We start from the raw sequence: 25,131 nt of genomic DNA on the forward strand, positions 1-25,131 counted from the left end.
GCCACGGGCAGGGACACCTTCCACTAGAGCAGGTTGCTCCAAGCCCCTGTGTCCAACCTGGCCTTGAACACTGCCAGGGATGGGGCAGCCACAGCTTCTCTGGGCACCCTGTGCCAGCGCCTCAGCACCCTCACAGGGAAGAGCTTTTGCCTCAGAGCTCATCTCAATCTCCCCTCTGGCAGGTTAAAGCCATTCCCCTTGGCCTGTCCCTACAGGCCCTTGTTCAAAGCCCCTCTCCAGGTTTCCTGCAGCCCCTTAAGCACTGGAGCTGCTCTAAGGTGTCCCCTTAAGGAGCCTTCTCCAGGCTGAACAAAATCTGAGAGGTTTAAGCCGATCCCATGATTTTTGGCGCTGGAGGTTGGTGACAGTTTCACCCCACGCTCCATGAGCTGAGCCGCCTTATCTGGACCTGGCAGCACAGCAGTGACCGAGCCCAGGCAGAAAGAGACCCGTGTCCTCCAGATACAAGTGGCAAGCACTGCACGACGGGGCGATGAGCCCCCCCGGCCGCAGGGTGCATCTCCCAGCGCCATCTGCCCCGGGGGCACCGTTAAGGGGGTGCACCACGCCAGACCCACTCGGTCCCACTGTACCAGGAGCCCCGTTAAGGGGCTGCCCTGTTCCAAGACCCCTGAGGCTGGCTGCCCCAAGAGCCCCGTTAACGGGCTGCACCGTACCAAGATCCCCCCACACCTCATCCTGCAGTGGGTGCCCTGGGAGCCCCCGTTAACGTGCCAAACCCCCGGGCTGCCCCATTCTAACCCCCCGGGGACGGCTGTACCGGGAGCCCCGTTAACGGGCTGCCCCGTTTCCCCGGGGCAGCTGCACAAGGAGCTCCCCCTAACGGACCGCTCCGCGCCTGCTGGTCCAGGTCTCGGTCCCGGTCGCTACGGAACGGGAACGGGAACGGGAACGGGAACGGGAACGGGAACGGGAACGGGAACGGGAACGGGAACGGGAACGGGAACGGGAACGGGAAGCGGCGCACGCGCCCTATCCCCACGCCGCTTACGCAACGCGCTCGCTCTGTACGTGCGCGGCCGCGTGGCGCCGCCGCCGCGCGCACGCGCACGCGCTGTTCCTTCGTCCTCCTCCTCCTCCTCCTCCTCCTCTCCCCCCTCCCTCCCGGCCGCCTCGTGCCGGGAGCGCGCGCGCGCGCCCCCGCCCCTCCCTCCTCCTCCTCCTCCTCCTCCTCCTCCTCCTCCTCCTCCTCCTCCTCCTCCTGCCGCCGCCGCCGCCCGTTCCCGGTCCCGTTCCCGGTGTGTCGGTGCGGGGCCGCCGCCGCCGCCCGTTCCCGGTCCCGCCGTGTCGGTGCGGGGCCGCCGCGTCCCCGGCAGGAAGCTTTCCCGCTCCTCCGCCGCTCCCCGCCGCCCCGCCGCGGGGGGGCGCAGCCCCGTACCCTCCCTTCCCCCCCCTCCCCTTCCCCCGTACTTCCCCCGCCATGCCGGAGAAGCGTCCCTTCGAGCGGCTGCCCGCCGACGTGTCCCCCCTCAACTATGGACTCTGCCTCAAGCCCGACCTCATCGACTTCACCTTCGAGGGCAAGCTGGAGGCCGCCGTGCAGGTAGGGCCGCGCTCCGGCCCCTCCTCATCCTCCTCCGCCGCCGCCGCTGAGGGGACCCGTGCCCTCAGCCCGCCCCTCCCGCCGCCGGGCCCGGCTCTCCCTTCGCTCCTTCCCTCCCTCCCGCTGCCGAGGCCCGATCCCCGCCGCCTTTCCCATTCCCCTCCTCACCCTTAGGGGCCCCCCCGCCGCGGTCCCGCAGCCCGCCAGGGCCCGGCCCTCAGCGCGGTGGAGCCGGCCGGGCAGGTGCAGGGAGGCCGCTCGGGGCTCCCCCCCCCCCCCGGCGGTGTCCGCCCTCCTGGTCCATTCAGCCCATCCATATACATGTACATACACCCCCCAGCCCGGGGCCAGGCGCGGGGGCCCCGCCCTGCCCCGCTCCGGCCCCCGGCAGCACCGGGAGCGGCCTGGGAGGCGCTGGGGGCCTCGCCCCGCCGCGGCCGCGTCCCCCCCCCGGGCTCCTCTCCGTGTCTGTGTGTCGGATAGACATGGAGCGTTGGGAATGCTCTGCCTCGCTGGGATCCCCGGCTTCCCCCCGGTCCTGTGCCCAGCGTGCTGCTTTTCTCTCTCTCCAGCCATTCCGATGGCTCGGGATTTTGCTGGAAAGGCAACCATAGAGCAGTTAAAGGAGCGCTCCCCCGGTGGGGTACGGAAAGCTGGTAGGCCTCAGTGTCATGGAAAGCTGGAGCGAGAGGCTCAGTGAGCAATGGGAAGGGGTGTGCAAGCTAAAAACACCGGCTCTGCTGCCTTGTCTGAAAGGCAAAAGCTTCCCCGTGTCCATGCTTCAAAGCCAGGATGTTTGATGGAAGCCCTGAAGTCTCCCAGTCATTCCCAAGCTGCTCTGCCAAGATTTCCTAAATCTCCTTCCGTGCCTTGTGCAATGATTTGAAATAGATGCGGAACCGGGAGGGCTGACCAGACTCTTCCTTAAAATGGGATGAGTGTGTTGAGAGCTCACAAAGACTCGAGGGAGGTAATACTGAGATGCACACAGAGTTAAAGCTTGAAGTGGGGGTTAAAGCCTCGCTTTAAGTGAGGCAATAAAACTGCTGAACCTGAAGCACAGGTACAGAGGAGCGGGTGCCGCGCTGGGCCCGTGGCTGGAAGTCAAGAGGGTGCAAGGCTGTGGGTGATAGTGAATCTTGTGACTTTGGGACCTGGAGGGAGATGGCCAGAGATGAGTAAGTTTTTGTCATGTGGAAGAAGCACTGAAAACGTGAATGTCTGTTGCAGAGCCTGCTCTCAGCTCGAGTGCTCAGGCCGCTGCTGTGTGATGGTGCAGCCTGAGAAATCCCCAATCTCTTCCGTCTTAATCCTAGCCACCTATTCCTGTCTTCGCACCCAAGCTGCTGCTCCTCAGTCCTGTTACAGCTGTGGGGCTGTGCTGTAAATGGGATCACTGAAATCATCCAGGTTAAAAATAACACCCGGGGGGGAGGGGAGTAGTGGCTTTTTAAGCCAGCGTTGCTGCTGAGGGGAGAGTGGTATTGAACAGCAGCCTTGGAAACTTCGCCTAAACCCAGGAATAACGAGGATTTGGAGGCTCCTTGTGGAGATGGTAGTTGGTTTTGCAGGGTTTTTTTTAGTCCTGTTGAGGTATTTTTAATGTTGTTTGCTGTGCAGGGGATTGCTCAATGAATTCCTAGAGCAGTGGATACCACCTGACAATGCGAAATCCTGGACTTTCCTACCAGCTGAGGGCATGTGTTAAGGAAGAACACTGATCTGTCAGGTTCAAGGTTGTAAAAAACCTTCATGTTCACATCGTGGTGAGCTCATCTGGTGTTCCCACGGTAGAAGGAATGAGAAGAAGTCTAGGGTGAGGCTTTGAGAACGTATCTGATGTACATATCTTTGTTTTTAAATAACTTTTAACAATCCTAGACTGAATAATCATGAGGCCACATCCCAGCTGCATGCAAGCAGGTACAGGAGAGGTGCAGGAAGGTGGATGGGATGAGTGTTCACACGCTTGTCTTGACTTAGAAACCTGGAGAAGTTTGTGGCTGTCGGTGTCCAAAGCACAATAAAGGCACATTCCAGAAAATTAGAGGGTGGAGAGAAGAATAACCAGCTCACCTACAGTGCTGAGTGGACAGGATACTTTATATACAAGGGGAATGGCTTGCTTAAGAATATGCTGACATTTATGATGGTTTTGTTACTGAGCTGGCATTGAACCTAGAAAATAACAACTCGTTTGTGTGCTTTTGGTTCTCACTGGTTCAGTTAAGGACCCGTTGGCCGTTTCTACTAGCACCTTGCAATGAGGTGGAGTCTTGCTCGTCGGAGGTGTTCTGTGTTCAGCATGCTTGAGAGCTCTGGCATACGTTGTGCAGTCATTGAGGTGAAAGTGCTTTTATGTTAAGACACCAGCCTTGAAGGTTCTAGATTTTGGGGAGGGAAATACATACACTGCCTCCTCTTGACGAGCCAGGTATCCAGGCAAGAATAATTCTTAGTTCCTCTGCTCCATTCCAGTATGATAATGGCTGGACAAACAATAACCCCCATCAGGTTCTTAAACCAGTGATGCTTTCTGACCTGCGGGGTGAGTACTGAGACTTTGACACCAGAATAAATCCAGTTTAATCACAAAATGAGGAAACCATTTCATGATGTACATCAAAAGTGTGTGTTTGCTTTTGGGGTCTTTTTGTATCTCTAGTAGCAAAGTGGAATTAGTGAAGGCCGTGATATTTAGTCAAGGTATTACAAGGGAACACTTGGTTGGTCAGTTTGTGTTTCTCACTCAGAGCTGTTAAATAGGATTTGGCAGCCCTCCGTGTGGAATTTTAGTAAGTCCAAGCCCTAAAGAAATGTTAAATAACTTTGCAGCCTTGGCTTTGGGGCAGTGCGCTTGCGTTGGCTTTTGTACGTCTAAAGAACTTAACACAGGATTTTGTCTTTATGCCACAATAATAAATGTTACACTTAACATGGCTCCTTCAATTAAGCTTCAGAGGATAAAGCCTTTTATGATTCAAAAGATAAGGCTCTTGCTTCTGTGTCAGCAGTGGCCAGGTTCGTTTCAAAGCCTAAAAGAGAAGTGATACGTTGTAGAGGTTTATTGGGGCACTTCTAGTTTTCAGGTTAGGGAATGGGCCCGCTCTGCAGTGTTTGTTCTTTCTTGTTACAGGAATGATACTGAAATCTGCCCCTTGATCTGATTTCCATCAGCTTTTGAAGCCGTGCTTGTGAAGTACCTGAAGTTTTGTCTGGTTTTATGAAGTTTTGTCTGGTTCCTTGAGATGTTTAGATATTGTCATATGATAATGATAATAAATAATGTCATATGATTTAAAGAAGGGTCATATGAATATTTCTGAAGCCTGGAGAGTTGTGTAACAATTATATAAACTGTCAGTATTCTAATTGCCATTTGTCACAGTTAAACCTTCCCAAATCCTTAACTGAACTGTTTCACAAGGAGCCCTGAGCACAGCCAGGGCAGAACGTGGCTGGGGGGGAGAAGCAGACATTGCGTGTCGGCAGCAGATCTGGAGCTGAAAGAGTCGCCTACTCTCAATCCTGTGCTCACTCTGTCAGTTATGTCACCTTTAGCACTTTAAGCTGTTGATTTGTTGGGCGTGTGGGGCTGTTTCTGAATGAGCACAATTGAGTTCTCTTTTTTTTTTTTTTTTGGGTGGAAATAGTTCATCTACTTTATTCATCTGCTCGCTTGAGGTTTCATTATTCTAACCCTGATTCTCAGGCTCTGGTGATCAGCACAGTGCACTCGTATTACTCAGTGGCTAGGCCAACTTTTTTCCTTTCTGTTTCTGACTCTTGGGAGGCTGAACCAAGGGCTGGAACAAAGAGGGGATGTGCAGCACAAGTAACTAGCGACAGAAACATCTCTCTCCCATAGTTCAACCCTTGTTTTAAGCTTCTGCGTGGAAGTTCTTAACGCTGAGCCGGCTCCAAAGATGACTTGTGTGGCGCAGAGCTCCAGGAAGGTACCTGGTTGTCCTCTAACTTCCTGGTAGTTCCCTCTATATAAACCACCTTCTTTAGAGAGTGTTGTGTGGTGATTCATTTCTTTCATTAGAAACAGCAGTGAGGTGTTTCTTGGTTGCAAAGCAACCTGTCTCTAAAGAATTTACAACCTGAGGTAGATGGCTCTCTTCAGGATGTTTTGCAGTCCCTTTAATATGTCTTAAGGATACTGTTATATTTAGCAATGTTTAACCTGTATCTGTTGCTTTTTATAGGTTAATTATGCAGTATCTGCTAGATTAAAGAATGTGTAGTCTTCTGATCCTGCTGCGTGCCAGATAAAGATTTATTGTGACGCTCTTGTATGTAAACCGGGGAAAAATTAAGCTTTAATGGGTGTAGTGTTTGTGCTCAGTGTCTCTTAGGAGGGAGAAGTTGTGTTATCCAGCATTGTAACTTACATTTCCAGCCCAGGAAATTAGATCTGAATCTGAGTGTTGGAGTCTGGAGCTTCAAAATCACGAGCTCAGGGCTGCGTGTACCCTTATGCCACCAGCTTCCAACCAGGAATGCCTTTTCTCCCCCTCAAAAGGCCCCTTTCAGATCTGTCATTCATAAGGTGAAATGATTGCATCGATTGTAGTTACCGAGGGGTTTACGTGCCTCTGTGGATTTGACACTCCTGAAGTATGTAGTTGGATGCTCTTTGGAATGCAGTGAGTTTTTCCAGTCGTGGCATTGGGAATTTACTACTTGGCTACTGTAATTTGCTGGAGATGCAGGTTAATATTCCTTTTCTCATTGAAGTTCTGAATTCTTAAGAAGATACGTCCTACAACACAGCTGAGGTAATGTTGGGTGTCTGTTCTTGGGGAGTAAAGTGCTAAAAACATACGTGCTTGTTGTAATGCTACGTTTAGGAAAGGACTCTGAAGCTGAGTGGCAAGATTTTAGTTATCTAGTGTTATAACTGGCTCTTGAGAATTAGCTTTGACTATAGATGATGTCTTTTGGTGCCCCTCATTTCAGGCGAGGTTGGCATTCTACTGGTATTTCAGGTGGGTTGGCATTCTGCTAAAGCCATTCAAATTCTTCTTTGTAATGCCCTAAACAGCTTTTTCCATCAAGTCCTTTCCCACTCTGATAATTGGTGGAAATCAAAAGCTTTGTAACACCTTTCCAGAGCCAAATAATTTGCCTTTTCAGCTCTTCTTCCATCCAATAATGTTATCTTGGAAAACTTCTTGGGGGAACTTCAGCTGTTAATCTCTTACTGGGTGAGATTTTCCTTCCCAGAGCACAAGTGTGGATGTGCAGGAGGTTGGGAAGTGTGTCTTGTCTTAGTCTAACAGCAGGTTACCAACACAGTTAAACATCTTGAAGGTCTGCAGTTTGGTTGCAGGCCAGACCTGCTTGTGGTATCTGTGCCTGCCTACTCTCAACAGGTATTTAAATTCTCATTAATGTTACTAGAGTTTCATCAAACCCAACAGCTTTTAAGTGTTGAAACACTCCTTCAATCCAGACATTGGGTTTTAGTTCATCTGCTGCTTTTAGGCATGTCAGCCTTCTGGCAAAGCTGCCTTCATTGCGGGCATTTGGTGCTTGCTCTTGCCTTGATTAGCCTCTTCTTGCTGAAGAGTAAATGGATTCTATTCCAGAGCCAGGTGAAGCAGGATGACAGTCTGTATATACACACCTTTGTAACTGGTTATACCTGATGCAGTGAGATGCTTCTTTTCCTTTTAATATGATTGAATTCATGAAAAGCACTGCGTGAGCAGAGTGTCTTTCTTCCAAACCATAGTATTAGCAGGAATGGCCAAGCAGTGTCAAGGTATCACTTAGAGCAAGACACCTTCATTCATCTTCATGGTATGTATGGTGTCTGTAAGCATTAGGCCATGAGTTCATGTGGGATGAGTGGTTGGAAGCGTGCTGGGCAGTTCAGAGCTTTGGTTTGTGTCTGTATTTCATGATGTTTAGTGGATCAGAAGGAGGAGGCTCTCACAGCCAACATGACATCTTGATTTCCCCACTGAATTCAATGAGGAGAGCCTCCGAAGTGAGCTGCACAGTGCACTGTCAGCATTCACATCTGCACACTGAATTCTGTTCTTCATTTTGGGGAGGTGGAGGGTGAACACTTTTATAGGCTACTGCTTCACTCGCCCCCTTTAAATGTTCTCTGCTGGGCTGCACTCTTGTAAAATTGGCTTAATGCTTGTAGGAGGTAAGAAAAAAACTCCTGAAAATAGGTAATTGCCTTTCTAAGGCACCTCTGAAGCCGTCTGTGCTTAAACCTAAGCTTATTTTGCAGGCAGAGTGCTACACTGAAAGTTCTGCTGGCCTCAGAAGAGGTTGTTTTTTAAAGATGGAGCCTATTGTTAAACCCAGCATTGTCTGCAATTTGGACAACTCTTTATGCATCTTGAATTCTTCATCCAGAGAGTTGGATTTGTAGATTGAATAAAGGTCTCTACTAGACGCTCAGAAAAAGCTTTTCTCAGTCTGATTTTTTTGTGTGTGTGTTTTGGAAGACCTTGAAAAACCCCAAACCCTCATGTAGTGATGAAAATTGCTGGGCTTTGATCTTAGGTTCTGGGAAGTGTTGTAATCCTTCAGTTTCATGCGCACCAAACTTGTAAATCTTTACTAGAGGCATCAGATCTAACCTGTGTAGCTTCAGCTGCTACACTTGCTGGTTTTCTGCTTTGGAAGCCTGGTGTTTGTAGAATCAGGTGAAGTTTATTAGGTAACGTTGTGGTTTCATTGCCATGAAGAGGCAAGAGGGTGAAAGCAGCACAGCTCTTCTGCTCCATACGATGCACTGCAGGGTCACTGACAGGCAGGGTTTGGAAAGAGTCACTAATAGTTATGCTTGTCAAAAAGTCTAAGCCCTTACACGGTATGTATTACACACAGTTCTGTTAACAGCAATAAGCCAGAGACATTTGCTTCAGAAGCAAAGTTGGGGACTGGGGTTGGAAAGAAACTTCTGAGTTAGGTTTGTCTTGTGCCAACCCTCTGCTGTGGGGTTGGCTTTCCCTGGAGTATCTGGTATTAGCCCTTTAGTTAACAGATTGTTCAACTCCATGAACTTTTCTTGGGATGTGGGTTCACCTATTAAGTTATATATTTACATTTCTTAAGCCTCTCTTACCCTTGACTAGACTTGAATTTGGTTTTTATGTACAAAATGACAGAGGGGCCGTTCCTTCATCGAACCTGGGTACAACGGCTTAAGACTGACTGTCTGCTTCTGTGTAGTCCCCTTGTGTAGATCCCAGCTCCTTTACAGCAGAGTGATAAGGTCAGCTTCAACTCTGACACTTCAGCTTCTTATTTTGGCTTTACTTGTAATAAATGCAGTTCCGTTCAGCTGATGAGTGGTGACTTGGGGTGCACGGGCAGAGCACAGGGGAGCTCTGGATTTGATGGAACCAGTTCCCATCACAGGGAGGTCCGGCTGGTTTCTGCTGTGTCCAAACATAGGTAGCTGGTGTGATGGGTATTGGTGTTAATAGTGCATTTTAAGGTTATAATAGTGAGAAAACCAAGAAAGGGGTAGAAATCCTTAGGCTTAGGAACTTACTCTCTGGGGCAGGAAGCGATTCCTGTGTGCCTGTGTTGAGCCCTAGTTGGCTGTTGTGGAAATTCTCTCTGTTTTAAAGAGGTGTTGCCTACTGCTAGAAATTGTACCCTGGACTGGCAGGATTACCAGCTCAATCCAATGTGATGATTCGAGTGGTTTCAGCCATAAGTTTCTAAATAATTCCTAGTTTAATTCCCAAATATTTTACCCCAGTAATTAATTGATATTTAATTTGAATTCCTCTGTATTCAAGCTCTTGCATCCAAATAGAAAGCTGGCACAGTGAGACAGTTTATTACTACGCTGGGAGCTGGCCACTTGTTAAATAAAGCAAAGCTTGCCCAGCCAAGAGCTGGCAGAAGGAAAGCTTTCAGGAAGATGGAAAAGCAAATTTCTTGGCAGATGTTTTCAACCTAAGAAGTTCTTACAGTGGTGCTAGTTGAGCACACAGTACCCGAGGTTGTATTTCTGACCAGCTCCAAAAGACGTAAGTTTGGGTTCAAAAGCTTTGACTGTTAGTCATCTCTGAAAGGAAGCTTGAGGCTTTCTATCTATTTTTATTGGTCGTGGATTCCCAGCCGTGTACAAGGCCCTTATTGTTGAGCTCTCATACCAATTTTTAACAGGCAGTCTGTTCCCTTAAATAATTTCCAGCCTTGATAAGTAGGTCTGGATGGCTTGAACACGATTCAAGTACGCATGTTCTGCCACGGAGGAGAGCGGGCAGTGGAGTCTCTCTTTCTTTACCACTCTTAAACACTAACTTTTATTTCACTCACTTGATAACAGAGGGGTTTTGGGTTAAAGGGAGGTGGGAATGCCTCCCCAAGGGAGCACTATTTGTCCTGATGCTCTTCAAATTTCTCTTCCAGGTGAAACATGCAACCAACCAAATTGTGATGAATTGTGCTGACATTGACATCATTACAGCTTCCTATGCGCCGGAAGGAGATGAAGGTAGGATTGCTTTGTTACCGGAGCTTTTACCTGTTAATCCATCTCATTTCTGACGTGAGGTGCTGCTGCCAACAGTTAACAACTTTGATTGCAACATTTTGTAAGAGTTTGATAAGCTAAATTACCTCTGGAAGCACAAAATTTGTTACCTAACCTTCATTCGCTTGTCATCGCTGCCCTTTACATCACGTTTAAATACATTACCTTGAGCTGCTGTGACATCTACGTTCTACTCCATGGTGCCTGAGTGTTGTAGGCAAAAGGATGTTTGACTGTTCCTACATTATTAATCTTTATCCTGGATAACTGTGTAGGAACATGATCCGTACTGATGGACTTTGCAATATTGACAAAATCTGTGACAAGGGTTTAGATAAGGAATGCATCAATAATAGCCTAAAGCAGGAAATACTCTTTGGGAAGGGTTTAGAAAAGTACAGAAGACACTTTTTTGACATCTAGCAGGACGTTCCAAGGGTAAGGCAACATGGGAAAAGGAGAGGGGCTTTGGACAAGGGATGTAGGGACAGGCCAAGGGGAATGGCTTTAACCTGCCAGAGGGGAGATTGAGATGAGCTCTTAGGCAGAAGCTCTTCCCTGTGAGGGTGCTGAGGCGCTGGCACAGGGTGCCCAGAGAAGCTGTGGCTGCCCCATCCCTGGCAGTGTTCAAGGCCAGGTTGGACACAGGGGCTTGGAGCAACCTGCTCTAGTGGAAGGTGTCCCTGCCCGTGGCAGGGGTTGGGGCTGGATGAGCTTTAAGGTCCCTTCAACCCAAACCATGCTGGGATTCTGTGATGATTCCATGATCCTATGGCTAATAGATTCGTATGTGGCAAGTAGAATGTCTGCAACGAGTCTTTGCATTTAAATTGGTTTGAATGATTTTTAATAGAGTATGAAAGAAACCAGAGGGCTTCTTAAATACAATTGAGACCAAGAGCTGTGCTTAAGTGGATGGGGAGCTCTGTCGTAAGGAAGTAGCTTTGGATGGGTGTGTTGTGGAAAAGTAGAGCTCACAGCAGGAAGTGCAGCCGCAGGGAGGGAGGGTGGCAGGGAAGAGTGTTACTGAGGAGCTTGGAGCCTGGCCACTGGCTTTTGATAGTGAAAGAACAGAGCAGTGCTCCCTACGTGCTCCGTTCGGGCTCGGGGTTGTCCCCTGGTGCTCTGTTCCTGGCTGCCTTTCATTAGTGAGCTTCAGTTGATTGGGTGCCCCGGGTTGCTAAGTGCTCCTGGAGCTATTTCATACACTGAGTAATGAGGTGATAACAAGAGTGGTAGTAATAGCAGGGTGTGTGTGGAGTCTGCTCCTCCTACCACCCTGCCGTAGGCCCAAACCACCTATTTTGTCATTGAGAAAATGAAAATTAATGGAAAAGGTACCTAGGAATAAAGGCTTTTTCCAGTCAAATCAGGAAAAAATACATAAAATAGAGAGGATCTCTATTGTAATGCATTGTATTTGTTATTTTCAGAGCTGATTTCCCTCTCATAGGGGTCTATTTTTCTCTTCTTTTAACAGTATATACTCTCGTTGTAACTTCAAAGTATTAATAATAAGATTAATTATCCAAGTATGCTGCAAGTGAGTCTGTGGCTGAAATTCCTCTATTCTGGGTTTTCAGGCAGCCTTGAATGTGGTACTCAGGACACGAAGGAACACGAATGCAGCTCGTTGTTGTATCCTAAATCCTCGCGGTGCAGCTTTGTTGCACGTTTACTATAATGATCCTCAGGCTTCACGGGGTTAAAACATACTTTTCACTTTGGTAAACTGCCAGCTGGTGTAATGGCTTTGGAAGGAAAATTGCATGGAATTGGCAGGCTGTTTGCTGGCACCTGTTGATACAGCTCCAGTCAGACTCACTAACGCTCCTATTGTGAGCAGCTTTTGCATGGGAATTGTATAACTGGTCTCAAAACCAGAGTCTGAAATAGAGCCCCGTGAATCAGCCCGATCGTTTGGATTGAGTTACTTAGGTGAGCCTCCTACCAATTGGAGAGTATGTTTGAAAATGAGAAGTTAGGGGTATTTTCTGCTTTAAAGGCTGGAGTGAGGAATTGTAACCTCTTAGTTCTGTACCTTGGTGGGGAAGAGTTTCTCTCACACTTGTCTGCAAACATGAGACAAAAGGTCATCGGCTGCTTATCTTCCTTCGAGTGTGGCTCTGTTCTGAGAAGTAGCTGTGTGAAAAAGAGCCTTTCTTGTTCAACAGGTCCCTTTGCCGTGTTTGTGCAGGTGATCTGTTGACTTTAGTGCAGAATAGTTGATTCTTTTCCTAATAATTCTTGGTAGTCTTGTGTGCACTGTGGCTTGTACAGCAGGAACCTTGGCTACAACTGTGGGCCGTGGTTTCCCTCCCCTCCTGTTCACTCTTCCAAAGGTGGATGCAGCAGAGGGTAGAACTGAAATTAGAAATCTTAATGCAGATTTGCAGGGAAATCAGATTATTGCCCAATATTTGACAGGAAGCTGAGGGAGGATCTCTGCAGCTTTAAAATCAAAGTCAAAAATGCTGCTGCATAATCCACAATTGAGTGATAGTGAATAATAAACTGGCAGAGATGGGTTGTGCAGTGCTTCAGAGTTGAAAAATCCTGTGTTTCATCACAAGAGGAGTGTAGTGATTGGAACTGGAGGTTGTGGATTTGCTGTTTGTGCCAGGTATGCTGTAATGGAACAAAGCTACTCAAAAGACTTGAGTTTTCCATTGCTGAAGTCATGACCAGCTCCTCCCACTCCTCAGAACAAGCAATTGGGTTTGTTCTTTCCAGAAGCTACTTTTTAGCATCTGTAGTCAAATATTTATAGTGCAGCCTTAGCATTTAGGTGTGCACGTGCTGGGCTACCTTTGTCCAGATGGTTGACTTTGCTCAGCTAAATGAAGACCTGAAAAGTCATTCTGAAGCAAGTTAGTTCTTCAGTTAAATGTTAGGGGATTGAGTTTCGTGCTGACTGAATGTGCAGTGGTTTGAGTGTCCTGTAAATCTCTCTTTTGGGGAGCTGTGAAATTGTGATGGAGTCATAAGCAGTGAACTGCATTGTCTTCAGCTTGGGAAGCTTTTCAGATACTGGGGGATCTAAAGCAGCTTCTTCAATTTAGAGATGCTTGGAGGGCGGCAGTTGGCAGTTCCCCATGGAAAATGAGAAGCAACTGTAGTGATGTTTGCTTAGCAGGGATCACCGAGTGAACTTTGGTTTGTACTTCAACCTTTAAAAGGTTTTAAGGCCACAACTCATTATTTTAGTGTTTGGGACATGCTTGAATGCTAGTGCGAGGTGCTGATTATACCAAACCTGTGGCTGATGTTTAAAAGTGACAACAAAAGCTCTCTAGTGCTTATGGGAAGCTGAGCAGCGTGCCCAAGGGTATCTAAGCAGTGCTTTTCCCTGGCCTGGGGGCACAACCAGCACCACGAGCACCACACAGTCTGAAATCACTCTGCTGGGAGGGGGCAGCAATGCTTGTCCTCACTCCCTCCCATCTGCTGGAGTTCGTGGTTGCACTGCTGAGCATCCCTGTGGATCAGGAAACTGCACTGGCTAAAAACTGCCTCTACAAAGGGAAAAAAGAAGCGCAGCTTGGAGACGCATCACCTTCCTGACCCTGCTGATTGTATGTGGATGCCAGTGGAAGGAAGGGAATGGGAACATGCAGCTGGGGCCAGGTGGGAAAAATGAGACTATTGTCTCTGCCCTTGGCAAACTCGATTTGTTTAAGCCAGTTGTGAAACCTTTCATTGTAGAAAAGCTCATCTTCATCCTCTCTTCTGGAGAGGACTTGACGTGACAGAGCGTGTCATGGTGGGGTTTTTAAGGAGGCCTGGGCTGCGTTGGCAGGGACAGTTTGGGAATATCGGATACCTCTGACTCCCTTAAAGGGTTTTACAACCACTGGTTTCAAACACATGAGATGGGAAAGGGCTCGAAAGCATTTGTGTTCTTGGGAATCGTGTCAGAGTAGTTCAGTGGCTGATGCTGGAGGAGCTCAGCGTGCGCTGTGTCAACACGTAGAAGTTTTAAGCTAACATGTTTGATTTGCAGGTAGAGCAGCCGAGTGCACACACTCACTGCAGCTCAGCTGATGACTGCAAGTTCATTAAGCCACCATACCTTAATTGTCTGGGCCTTCTCCATGTCATGGAATGAGGGCTACTTGAAAAAACACCATCTCTCGCATTTGGCTTCGTCTTCGCTTTGAAATACGTGCACGTTTGCTGCTGCTTCAACCCTCTGGCTGGGATCCACGTTATAAGCATGTAATACATCAATTAATGAGCCCAGTTGCTGTACTCCTCTGGTTGCTGTGCAGTTTCAGGAAGGCCCCTTTGGAAGGACTCTGATTTATTTCAAAGGCTTATTGTCAACTTTGGTATGGAGTGCTCCGGGTTGGGGAGAGTTGCTAGATCAGATCTTTATGCTTTCTCTTTCCCAAAGACATGGAGCACTAACAGCTTTTTATTTTCTCATGCAGCTTGGTCCAGGCTGTGTACTAATGTGCTAGTGATTAACTTGCAACCTTGCAGTGCCAAACTCTCCAAAGTTCATAGGCTGCCAAAATTGTGTTGTTCTCTTCAGGAGCTTTTGTATTCAATGCTGTGAGGAATTCAGACAGCCTCTTACTGCAATTACATCTTTGTTATAAGCAGTTCTCTTAAACTCTTAACGAAAAGTATTGTTGATGGTTTTCCATGGTTCTTTTTCTCTGGATTAAATTAATGGCACTGAATAGTTAGTTTAAAAAAAAGAAAGTATCTTTGAATCTTTCATTTATATTCTGCTGGTTTGGAAATTGAGGTAGCTTCTCTTCTCTTTGGGAATGACAAGAAGTGGCTGGAGCTGAGAGTGGAAAGACACCAATTCCTCAAGGAACACCCGTCTTGTGAAGGTGGAAATGAGTGTTACCTTGTGATGGGGATGGACACAGCTTTTGTGTGTTCATGAGATGGTCAGGACAAGCAGGGCTGGGGTATCACACAGCCCTGCCTCCTAGTGGGGATTGGGATCCCCAATGAGCACAAGGCATCATTCCTGAGCTGGCTGCTTCCAGCCCCTTTAAACATGTTTAAACATTGTTTCTAGCCTTGGTGAAATTAGGATCTAACACTGGAAAAGTCAGCTTGAGAAGGTCTTTGAAACAAGGTTGCTCTCTGCAAGTGTTCATGTGCTTTCCCAGGGGCAAAAACCACCTAGAGGTCTTCCTTCTTCCAGCACCGGGAATGTTTGCCTGGCTCTTTCCTACAGCTTTCCTAGTGCAGGTTATAAAGGTTATAACCTATCAGAGCTACAGATTCCACTACACCTAGGAGGACTTCACATTTGGGATAGGAGGAGGGGGAAACTTGATCTCCATTGTCAACCTTTGGCAGAAGATCTGCATAACACGCATTCTTCTACTGAAACTGAGAAATACAGGTTAGAACTATGATCCTCAAGTCATGGTATTGTTTGTCTTTGGTATCAGATTGTTTCCATTAGAAGCTGTAAAAAGATAAAAATGGGTTTGGTTTGGTTTGGTTTGCTGTGGTCATTTTAAAACACACGCGGGGTGGGGGGAAGTGTTTCTGCATTCTTGTACTGATTTTTATCAGGCGTTTCTCAGGTTTTCCTTCAGCCTCTGACCACAGCTCGGCTCTGCGGGTTGTCCGGCAGCGGGATTCCTCCTGGGAAGGCTAACATAAATTCCCAACAGGTATCCAGCCCTGCCCGAGATCACTAACGTGCTTTTGCAGAACAGGTTTGTTGTCTGTTGGACTCTTAAAGATAGCCGGGGTCAGAATTCAGTGGCTCTCGATGCAGTGCGCAGGCAGCTCCGCTCGCTGTTGCTGGGAAGCCCACCTTCAGACTGGGATGTTGTACATTAGCACTGTCCCCTGAATATCTTCTCTCCAACTCTTATATCACCTCCTTTTCTGCCTCAGTATTCCCCAGAGTTAGAAGAAGAAAAGCTAAACTTCTACTTTTTGTTGCTCATTGCTCAATACTTGCTGGCATTTTGATGTCCTTGGCGTGTATTCTGTTTAGATGGTCCATCTGATCCCCCTTAGAGTTGCTTTTAAAAGTCTTGGAACTCCTCAGTACACACTAGTTCTTCTACTCGACCCTCTAAAGAATCTTTTTCCTTGATTTTTTTTTCTGTACTGTATTTTCTTTTACAGCTAGAGTTGGTTTATTGTAAGCATTCATGGATTATGTACCCTGGCATGGTGGTTAACTCTGATTAAACACTGAGCAGAGCCCTGTGAAACCAGTAGTTAAGACTAATGCAGTCATGCAGTTCCTGCATTTATGTTCTCTGAGCAGAGGTTGGTATTAACTCTGAGTTAAGGCTGAAATCATGCTATTCCAGAGTAAATAGCACTTTACATTTTAGAAGAACAAAACCATGTTTCCTGTTGTCACATATGGAACAACTTAACTGAACATCTTGCGAGCGTGCTCCGGCTGCCTCCGAAACCGAATACCTGGGTCCTTGTAGTGATACTTGAGCGTGGAAACAGGTCATTGTCAATTAAATTGTTGTTTGAAACAAGCTTTGTTCAATTCCATGTAAGGAAGAAACTGATATAGTGGAAGAGGGGTTTTTTTTAGGATGTTTCTGTATCACTGCACTTTCCAGCATTCTTTTTTGTCCTTTGTTTCTGTGACCATTCAAAACTAGTGTCTACTTCAATAGAGAACTGAAGCTGTTTGTTGAATCTTTCTTCCTAAATCAATTTTAAAGTACCTGAAAAGGTTCTTAGAACCATTTCAGGATCCCAGATGTGTTTCCATTTGATTTTGAGTGATGTGAGAGGGCTGGGACAAGCAGCTTGTATTAGGAATCATTGAATCATGGAATGGTTTGGGTTGGAAGGGGCCTTAAAGACCATCTAGTTCCAACCCCCTGGTTTCATTGGTTGCTTGCATTTTATCTTTGTGGATTATTCAGAATCTTGGTTGAGTTGGTCAGTAACTGCAGCATATTGTTGGATTTGGCTGATTCAGTTCATTTTTAATGTTCATGAGCTACCAAAGCATCTCTGGGGCTTATTTCAAACCAAGTGGTCTGTTTTTCTGTTTCAGAGGTACATGCCACAGGGTTCAACTATCAAAATGAGGATGAAAAGGTTACTCTTTCCTTTCCCAGTACTCTTCAGAAAGGTAAGAGCTATTTTCATGCTTTCAGCCATGTGTTTAAGACATTTGCACTTGGAAAAGCTGGAGTAGGACAGCTCTGTCTTCCCTGAAGTCTGACTGGGACTGCAGTGCTCCCTGGGGAGTCTGTTCACTATAAGTCACTTTGTGAAGCCTCAGGAGTTGAAGATGCTGTTTCACTAATGCTGATGTTTCCTTCCGACACGTGAGGTGACTAATTCTTTACCTGCTCCTGGAAGTTAGGCTCAGAAGCTATTTGTGTCAGCTACTGAGGCTCTCTTTTCCTCTTACCACAAATGAGCTAACCTGAATTACTGCAGTATTTTTTTAGGCATGAATGTACTAATTCTTTTGAAACTGCTACAGTTTTTTGTTCTGAGAAGCTTGTGGATTGAAACTCAGCTCCTTGGTTTGAATAAAGCAGTTTTAGTTCATCCAATAATACAAAGATTTGAGGGTGATAGAATTTTTATGTTTCATTCTATGGGATGTTGGCATGCTGCCTCCCTGATCAAGATCAGGTTTCCCCTTTTGCACTGAGACATTGAGGGCAGAATAAATCTTGAGACTAATTGACTTAGAAGCTTGAACACAGCCAGTGCTCTATCTTGGCTCTTGGAGTACCTTTCACGGGATGCTGTTGTTATGTAGTAGCCACCTCTGTATTTGCCAACCTTACTCAAAGGTAGGGTCAGACATCTCAGCTGGCTGGAGGGAGGTCCTCCTGGTTATTGTGTTTAGAAGATGAGATGAGGTCTGCAGCAGCCTCTGCTTGCTGATCCATGCTAAAATGCTGTGGTGAGCCTGGCTTTGCCTGCATTGCTCTGCTGGAGCTGCTTTTGTGGAAGGAGAGTGAAGGGTTTGAGGGAGGCTGGCCAAAGAAGCGATGGCTGGGGATGAGTCGAGGGACATCAGCTGAGTGGCCTGGCCTGAAGGTCCAGACCAAATAAACGTTCCATTTGGCACATGTGAATAACAATGTCCCATCTGTTTCTGTTACAGGGACAGGGACACTAAAGATAGACTTTGTAGGGGAGCTGAATGATAAAATGAAAGGGTTTTACCGAAGTAAATACACCACCCCTACTGGAGACACACGCTATGCTGCTGTCACTCAGTTTGAGGTATGGGCTGTGGGTTTCTTTGGGGGGAATGTCATTCTTAACACAGGATTTACACTTAGAAGAAACAAAGGCACAATTTCCTAGCTTTAACTATACCCACTGGGTTAACTTGCTTTTAGTGTGGAGATAATACTAAAACCAGCCTTTACATTGCGACTTCAAGGTCAGTAAATTCTGGATCTGGCAAATTCCCCAGCTAAGGATTGTGCTGATGTGAGATGCATTGTATAAATCCAATAGCAATGTTTAAGAAGAGCTATTTATTTAGATGTGGTCACATACCTCTGTATAACTTGCCTTTATGAAGTCTATTTATTTTATTAATAGGACACTCTGCCTTTATCTCAGTATCTTAATGACATCCAAAATATGAGCCAGATTCTGCCTCAAGTATTACATAAACCCCGGACATAACAACAGAATTTTACACCATATTGTAATGCCACAGTTATCTGCCAGGTTACATAAAAGCAGGGAGCACTTCCCTGGTACAAATGGAACATTTCGTGGGCGCAGGGTGCTGACAGAACACAACTAGGGGGTCCTGTGTGTACGGTCTGTGAACGCCTGGGTGCCCTCTCTGCTTTCACATGACTGAGCTTTGCTGCTGTCATGACTCTGCTAAATTCTGCTCAGCCTGTAGAATTCCATCAGAGCACAGAGTGCTTTTCAGCTGCTTTTTATGGTTTTTTTTCCTTTAAACCAAGAGAGAAATAAGAACAAAATGCTCTAATGCAGAGGTCAAGAGTGTCAGTGAAGAGGCTCTACACCACTGACGAGCCAGCATTCACCCAACTCCTTGCCTCTAAAATACACTGCATTTTTCTCTGTGTGTTACTGCCACAATCTCTTGCCATTTGTTGGTTTAATGCTCTTTTATTCCCTTCAGGCTACTGATGCTCGCAGAGCTTTCCCTTGCTGGGATGAGCCTGCTATTAAGGCAACGTTTGATATTTCTTTGGTGGTTCCTAAAGACAGAGTAGCTTTGTCAAATATGGTAAGTTCTTGATGTGCAAGTAAACAGTGTTTTAAATGAAGCTGTAGGAGCTGATTCTTTGAGAGTTAATAGTGTGTGATGAGATTGTGATGTCAGATCCTAGCCCAAAACCCAAACAGGTTGTGCAAACCACAGTGGTGGTGGTTAAAAAAGGTCTTAGCATATGTGGAACCACGTGCAGCTTGATTAAGAGTGACTGGAAAGAAAAGAAGCCTTTGTGTGTTGATATAGCTGTTATAGCTACATAAGCACTAGAGATAAATAAGCATGTTTTCTGCTCCAGAGAATTTCTGACCAGAACTGGGATAAAACGTGCAAGTAGATGTATCCTTGTCACAAATACAGGTTGCTACTTGAAATATGGTGCATGTATCTCTAGATTACGTTGCTGGAGAAGAGCAAGTCAGTTTAAAAACAGACTTTTTTAATTCCGGTAGCTGACTTTCATAGTTACCTGTGAAGGCAAACCTCACCCACATGGTTATGGTTTTTGACCATGTGGTTGTGGTTTCTGTTTCTCTTCATCAGGGACTGTAGTGATAGGACAAGGGGTGATGGGTTCAAACTGAAACAGGGGAAGTTCAAGTTAGGTAGAAGGCAGAAGCTCTTCCCTGTGAGGGTGCTGAGGCGCTGGCACAGGGTGCCCAGAGAAGCTGTGGCTGCCCCATCCCTGGCAGTGTTCAAGGCCAGGTTGGACACAGGGGCTTGGAGCAACCTGCTCTAGTGGAAGGTGTCCCTGCCCGTGGCAGGGGTTGGGGCTGGATGATCTTAAGGTCCTTTCCAACCCTAACTATTCTATGATTTAAAGTGAAAGCCTGATGCTTTATTGGGAGGTGGGTAATGCTCTCTTTGAAGGACAGCAGCTGATAGCTGGAATATGAAATATGTATTTCACAGTAATGGAATATAACTTCTTAAAATACACTTCTGTGGGTGACGGGGCATTTTTAGTTAGGAAGGGGAACTACATCATGGGCTGTATCTTTAAAATCATTGTAAGAGAAGTCCTTTCATTTTTAAACCCATGACTCATACTGATGGAATAGTTACTCAAATGGATTGTGTAACACAGTTCCACTTCCACGAAACTAACTGATTCCCTTTCCTGTTGGAAGAATGTCGTTGACAGGAAGCCGTACCCGGACGATGAGAACCTGGTGGAGGTGAAGTTCGCCCGTACCCCGATAATGTCCACCTATCTTGTAGCGTTTGTGGTGGGAGAATATGACTTCGTGGAGGCCAGGTCCCTGGATGGTGTCTTAGTGCGTGTTTACACTCCTGTGGGCAAAGCAGAACAAGGAAAGTTTGCATTAGAGGTAAATGTGCTCAGGGTGACTTTGTTCCTGCTGCAGCGATCTCCACCAGCCTGGACTCCTCCTTCGGTTACCTCAGAGCTCATGAGGCTGCTTTTGTTTGCTTTAATGGCTCAGAGAGACTGGGCTTGGTATTAAACAGAATGTCAGTTGTGGACAAACTGATGTCTCTAATGACAAAAACAGACGGTTTAGTTCAGCTCTGATTTGGTGATGTAGACTTGGGTCCAAAGACGATGAGGAATACTGAAGGGTAAGGCTACAGCCTGGGAGAAAAAGGGGATGGGAGTCTTCCAAACCATTGTGCTCTGGAAGCTGGGAATGGGGCTTCTGGAAGAAATCTTGTGTCTGCTGCTTTCTTAGGCCAGTTTCAGTCATAAATTTTCAAGTTTTACCAGTTGTTCTAAGTTAACATTTCTCCTCTCATTTCTTACAGGTTGCTGCTAAAACTCTGCCTTTTTATAAGGACTACTTCAATGTTCCTTACCCTCTTCCTAAAATTGATCTCATAGCTATTGCAGACTTTGCTGCTGGTAAAGTAACTCACTTTATTGATGAACTGTCTTTTATTTGAATTTCAAACATTTAGGAAGAGGTGTGTATCCATATCAATAAACCTTTGTATTTATTTTATAAAGGTGCCATGGAGAACTGGGGCCTTGTTACTTATAGGTATGCTGTTAAAATACTGTCTTTCCCCTCTTTGTTCACTAATTCTTGGAAGTAATTGGATTAGTTGTAGGCAGCTGTAATTTATTGGGTATCATCCCAAATAAGACTGAGTAAATACCTTCAACTCTCGCTTCGGTTTGGATGATTTTGACTTCTGCAGCAGCGTGCATTATTGTACAACCCGTAGGAAGGCAAGAATGAGTTAGTACAACTACTGTCCAAGGGCGTGAGGTTTCCAAGTGTTTGGCAGCACTGCCTGTTCCACAAGAGAACTTTCTTCACCCCTTTTTTCCCCCGCCCCGTAAAAGTTACGTACTCACTGGCACAGCTGGAAGAGTTTCTTACTTTATGTCATAGGCAAGTTGGTAAATTACAACCACAGTACAACCATGTGGAGACGAGTAAATTACAAAGGATAACTTGCCTTCCTTTTCAGTTTGCCTCTTTTTTCCCTTCATCTGATCAAGCTTTTGTACTTTTGCTTGATATTATTCCACGCTCTGTGCTCACTGTTAGAAAGCTTTTCCTTCCATTTTGGACAACATTGCTCTTGTCAGCTTTGGACTTTAAAGCCTGGAGTAGTTTGGATTTCTTCTGCTACCCTTTTTAATTCGGCCTTGAAAAATTGAAATGGAAATTCGAGCCCAGGTTTTACAAAACAAATCTACTTGTCTGCTTAGCACAGTTCTGATGAAACCTGATATTTTACTCCCTGTGGAAAAAATACCCCATTTATCCTGGAGGAGTAGAATTTTTGGAAGCCTTCCTTACTTGTGCTGTTAATTGCCCCCCACCACCAAACTGTTTGGCACGCTTGCTCCATCCCTTTGGGGACAGAAGGTTGGCAGAACCTGCAGGCACCATCCCTTTTGAGATGCACGTTTTTCCCCCTTGAATGCCACTCACTGAGTGAGCCACCAAGTCCTGCTCATGACAGGGGGGTTTCTAGCTTGTGTGCCTGACCTCGGGAGTGCTTGTGTGTGTACATGTGTGTGCACATGTGCCCTGTCTGGAGACTCGTGTGCAGTGGCGAGTGTAACGCAGCTGGTTGTGCACTTGGAAGAGCTGGAATTCCTTTGGGGATGAGGGAGGGAGAGAAGACTTGCTGTGCATACATCACGCAGTGCAAAGGGAGTTAAGGTTCCTAGATTATGTAGGTGAGCTCTTTTATAAATAAAGGAAAAAGCTTTCTTGTTCCTGCCTGGGTTTTTGCACTGGTCTTCTTGCATGCCATAAGGAATTACTGCTCCAAAGCATTCCAACAGCTGTGGAACTTACCAAAGTAATGTCTAAACTGAAACAGCTTTTGGTTTTTCTCAGTTGCACTGATCACTTTTTAGCTTGCTTAGGTCATTTAACCTACTTTTGATTGTGGTTTTCTTTTTTCCCCTGGGCATGTACCACTGTTCAGTTTTCCTTCTCTTTTAAATACAGGGAGACTGCATTGCTCATTGACCCCAAAAATTCCTGTTCTTCATCTCGCCAGTGGGTTGCTCTGGTTGTAGGACATGAACTTGCTCATCAGTGGTTTGGAAACCTTGTGACCATGGTATCTAACAGCTACAAGCTCTTCTAGTTTTCTTTGACATGTGTTTCATATCATGTGTGTGTTCAAGTGCCCCTTTATAGGCATGCTATATTGAAAACAAATATTTCACTAGTGTTTTATTACCACTTACTTCTAAATGTTCTTTAGAAGTATTCCTAGATCTTTTCCATGTGAAGTGATGTTCAGTTGTTTGAATACAGCCCTAGTTAGCGTTGAGTAGGTGTTCCATGGGAATGGTTCTGGCTAGCCAGGTTACTTGGAAGCAATAATCCACTGTTTTCCTTTCAGGGAGGCACAATTCACTCATCAGGCTTTTTATACCACGCAGGCATAGCAGCACCAGCTCAGCCTTGCAAGTGGTTCTAGTCCAGTAGCTGGAAAGTTGCTCAGTAGTAGCTCATCTGAATCACTTTGGATATCTGGGGAGCTGCCTGTCTGAGCGCTTTGATGTTTTAAGTCATTTTGCTGGGAATAAAAGTATGTGTGAGCCAGCAAGACTGAAACCTGCAAAGAAATTCCATTTAGTGCTAAAAGCTGAAAGCTCTCTCTGTCAGCTTCTGCTGCTCACAAATGGCTTCAGCTTACTCCATTAATTAGATCCAACATTCCTTTGGATCCTGCAAGCAGGTGCTTGAATCCAATACTTCACAGGTTTGGGAGTTCCTTGTGTTGTAAGAAAGCAGTGTGTTTGGTAAAACATGCATGGCTTCTGCAGCCCCAAATCAGCATTGTTCCAGCCAAGTTTAACTTAAAATCTCACTTGTACCCGATGCATTTGCCTCCATTCAGAGTTTGTAGAACTTAAGGGGAAGGCAGGTTTTGGGTGCTGATTACTTCTTGGGTTGAGGATTTCTGTATAGAGAGGAATTTGTGCTTACGAGTGTTAGCTGTGTCTCTGATTTGCACTAAGCTAGGCCCTTAACAGCTTATCTTTGCTGCAAACTTATTGTGGATTAAATGAAGCTGTTTGGAGTTCTGTTCTTTATTCTGCCATCTCCTCTTTCCAGGAATGGTGGACCCACCTGTGGCTGAATGAAGGATTTGCCTCCTGGATTGAGTACCTGTGTGTGGATCACTGTTTCCCCGAGTATGATATCTGGACTCAGTTTGTTTCTGCTGATTACACGCGCGCTCAAGAGCTTGATGCCTTAGACAACAGTCATCCTATTGAAGTAATTCTATCTTCTTCTATCTTCTATTCCCACTGGGGTTTTTTGCATTTGGGTAAGAGTTGAGCCAAAGGATTGAAGCAAAGTCTATTTAATTGAATACCAAAACCTGAGTTAAAGTATGTTTAACCTATAAACCAGTCCTAACCCAGCCATGTGTGGAGAAGTTGAGCTGCCTGGGGGCAGAGAATCCACTAGGATAATTTAATGATGGATGTGCATGTGCTTTCTACAGGGAGAAGTCAGCTCCTTAAACACTAGAACGAGCAAAATCAAAACCTTACAGCAGTTAAAATTGTTCTGACTGTGAATTATCCCATTTACCACAGGTTAGTGTTGGCCATCCCTCCGAAGTAGATGAAATATTCGATGCTATTTCTTACAGCAAGGGAGCATCTGTAATCCGAATGCTACACGACTACATTGGTGATGAGGTAAAAAGATTGTTGTTGAAAAGCCAAATGCAGATTGTCAAATCTTTTCACAGTAAAAAAACACCAACCCTTAAAGCTGTGTTTTGAAAACTTCTCTCCAGTTTGTATTTGGGCTCTATTTGAACTTACCAAGGAGAAATAAGATAGTGGGAAAATACAGAAGGAGTTACAGATGTACATACTGATCCTAAGATGCCTTGGCTGACTCTTGAATGCAAATGCAGTGTGGAGGGAGGATTGGAAGCCCTCCCTCCTGGTGCCATTACATGTTCAATTGTATGTTCCCAGGACTTTCGGAAAGGAATGAATCTGTATTTAACGAAGTTCCAGCAGAAGAATGCAGCTACAGGTAACTGGTGGTGGTTATATGCTTTATAGAGAAGTGATTTCTGGAGACAAATTCTGTAGTGCTAAAGTGATGGATTCTTCAACAGCTGCTTTTCCACCCGAAAGAACTGAAATGCAAGGAAATAATTGGCTTGTTTCTGGTTTTGTACAATGAGTCCCTTGCACAGCCAGAATTTATCCTTTAAGGGTTCTCTATCTCAGGAGTATGTGGCTGGGGTAATCTGCAAGAGCTGCATTTCCCCTTGATAACCCCATCTGTGTACTAATCTAATTTAGAAATGGAATACGTTGATTTGCCAAGTAAGCCTTTTGCAAGCTTCCTTTTGCAGTATTGATTG

The 25,131-nt window shown here is 46.0% G+C and overlaps 1 protein-coding gene across 1 annotated transcript in view; it reads left to right on the forward strand.

Moving 5' to 3' along the window:
* The first annotated feature begins 1,051 nt into the window (after positions 1 to 1,051).
* Positions 1,052 to 25,131, forward strand: part of NPEPPS (aminopeptidase puromycin sensitive) — a 34,512-nt gene continuing 10,432 nt past the window's right edge. Inside the window, exons 1-12 of the mRNA XM_030508998.1 lie at positions 1,052 to 1,564; positions 9,968 to 10,052; positions 17,116 to 17,193; positions 18,190 to 18,311; positions 19,201 to 19,308; positions 20,424 to 20,624; positions 21,058 to 21,154; positions 21,260 to 21,293; positions 22,728 to 22,842; positions 23,850 to 24,014; positions 24,341 to 24,445; positions 24,734 to 24,794. Coding sequence (XP_030364858.1) covers positions 1,442 to 1,564; positions 9,968 to 10,052; positions 17,116 to 17,193; positions 18,190 to 18,311; positions 19,201 to 19,308; positions 20,424 to 20,624; positions 21,058 to 21,154; positions 21,260 to 21,293; positions 22,728 to 22,842; positions 23,850 to 24,014; positions 24,341 to 24,445; positions 24,734 to 24,794 — 1,294 coding nt within the window. The 5' untranslated portion in view covers positions 1,052 to 1,441. The remainder of the gene's footprint in view (positions 1,565 to 9,967; positions 10,053 to 17,115; positions 17,194 to 18,189; positions 18,312 to 19,200; positions 19,309 to 20,423; positions 20,625 to 21,057; positions 21,155 to 21,259; positions 21,294 to 22,727; positions 22,843 to 23,849; positions 24,015 to 24,340; positions 24,446 to 24,733; positions 24,795 to 25,131) is intronic.

The sequence above is a fragment of the Strigops habroptila genome, chromosome 19, assembly GCF_004027225.2.
Source record: "Strigops habroptila isolate Jane chromosome 19, bStrHab1.2.pri, whole genome shotgun sequence".
Lineage (NCBI taxonomy): Eukaryota > Metazoa > Chordata > Aves > Psittaciformes > Psittacidae > Strigops > Strigops habroptila.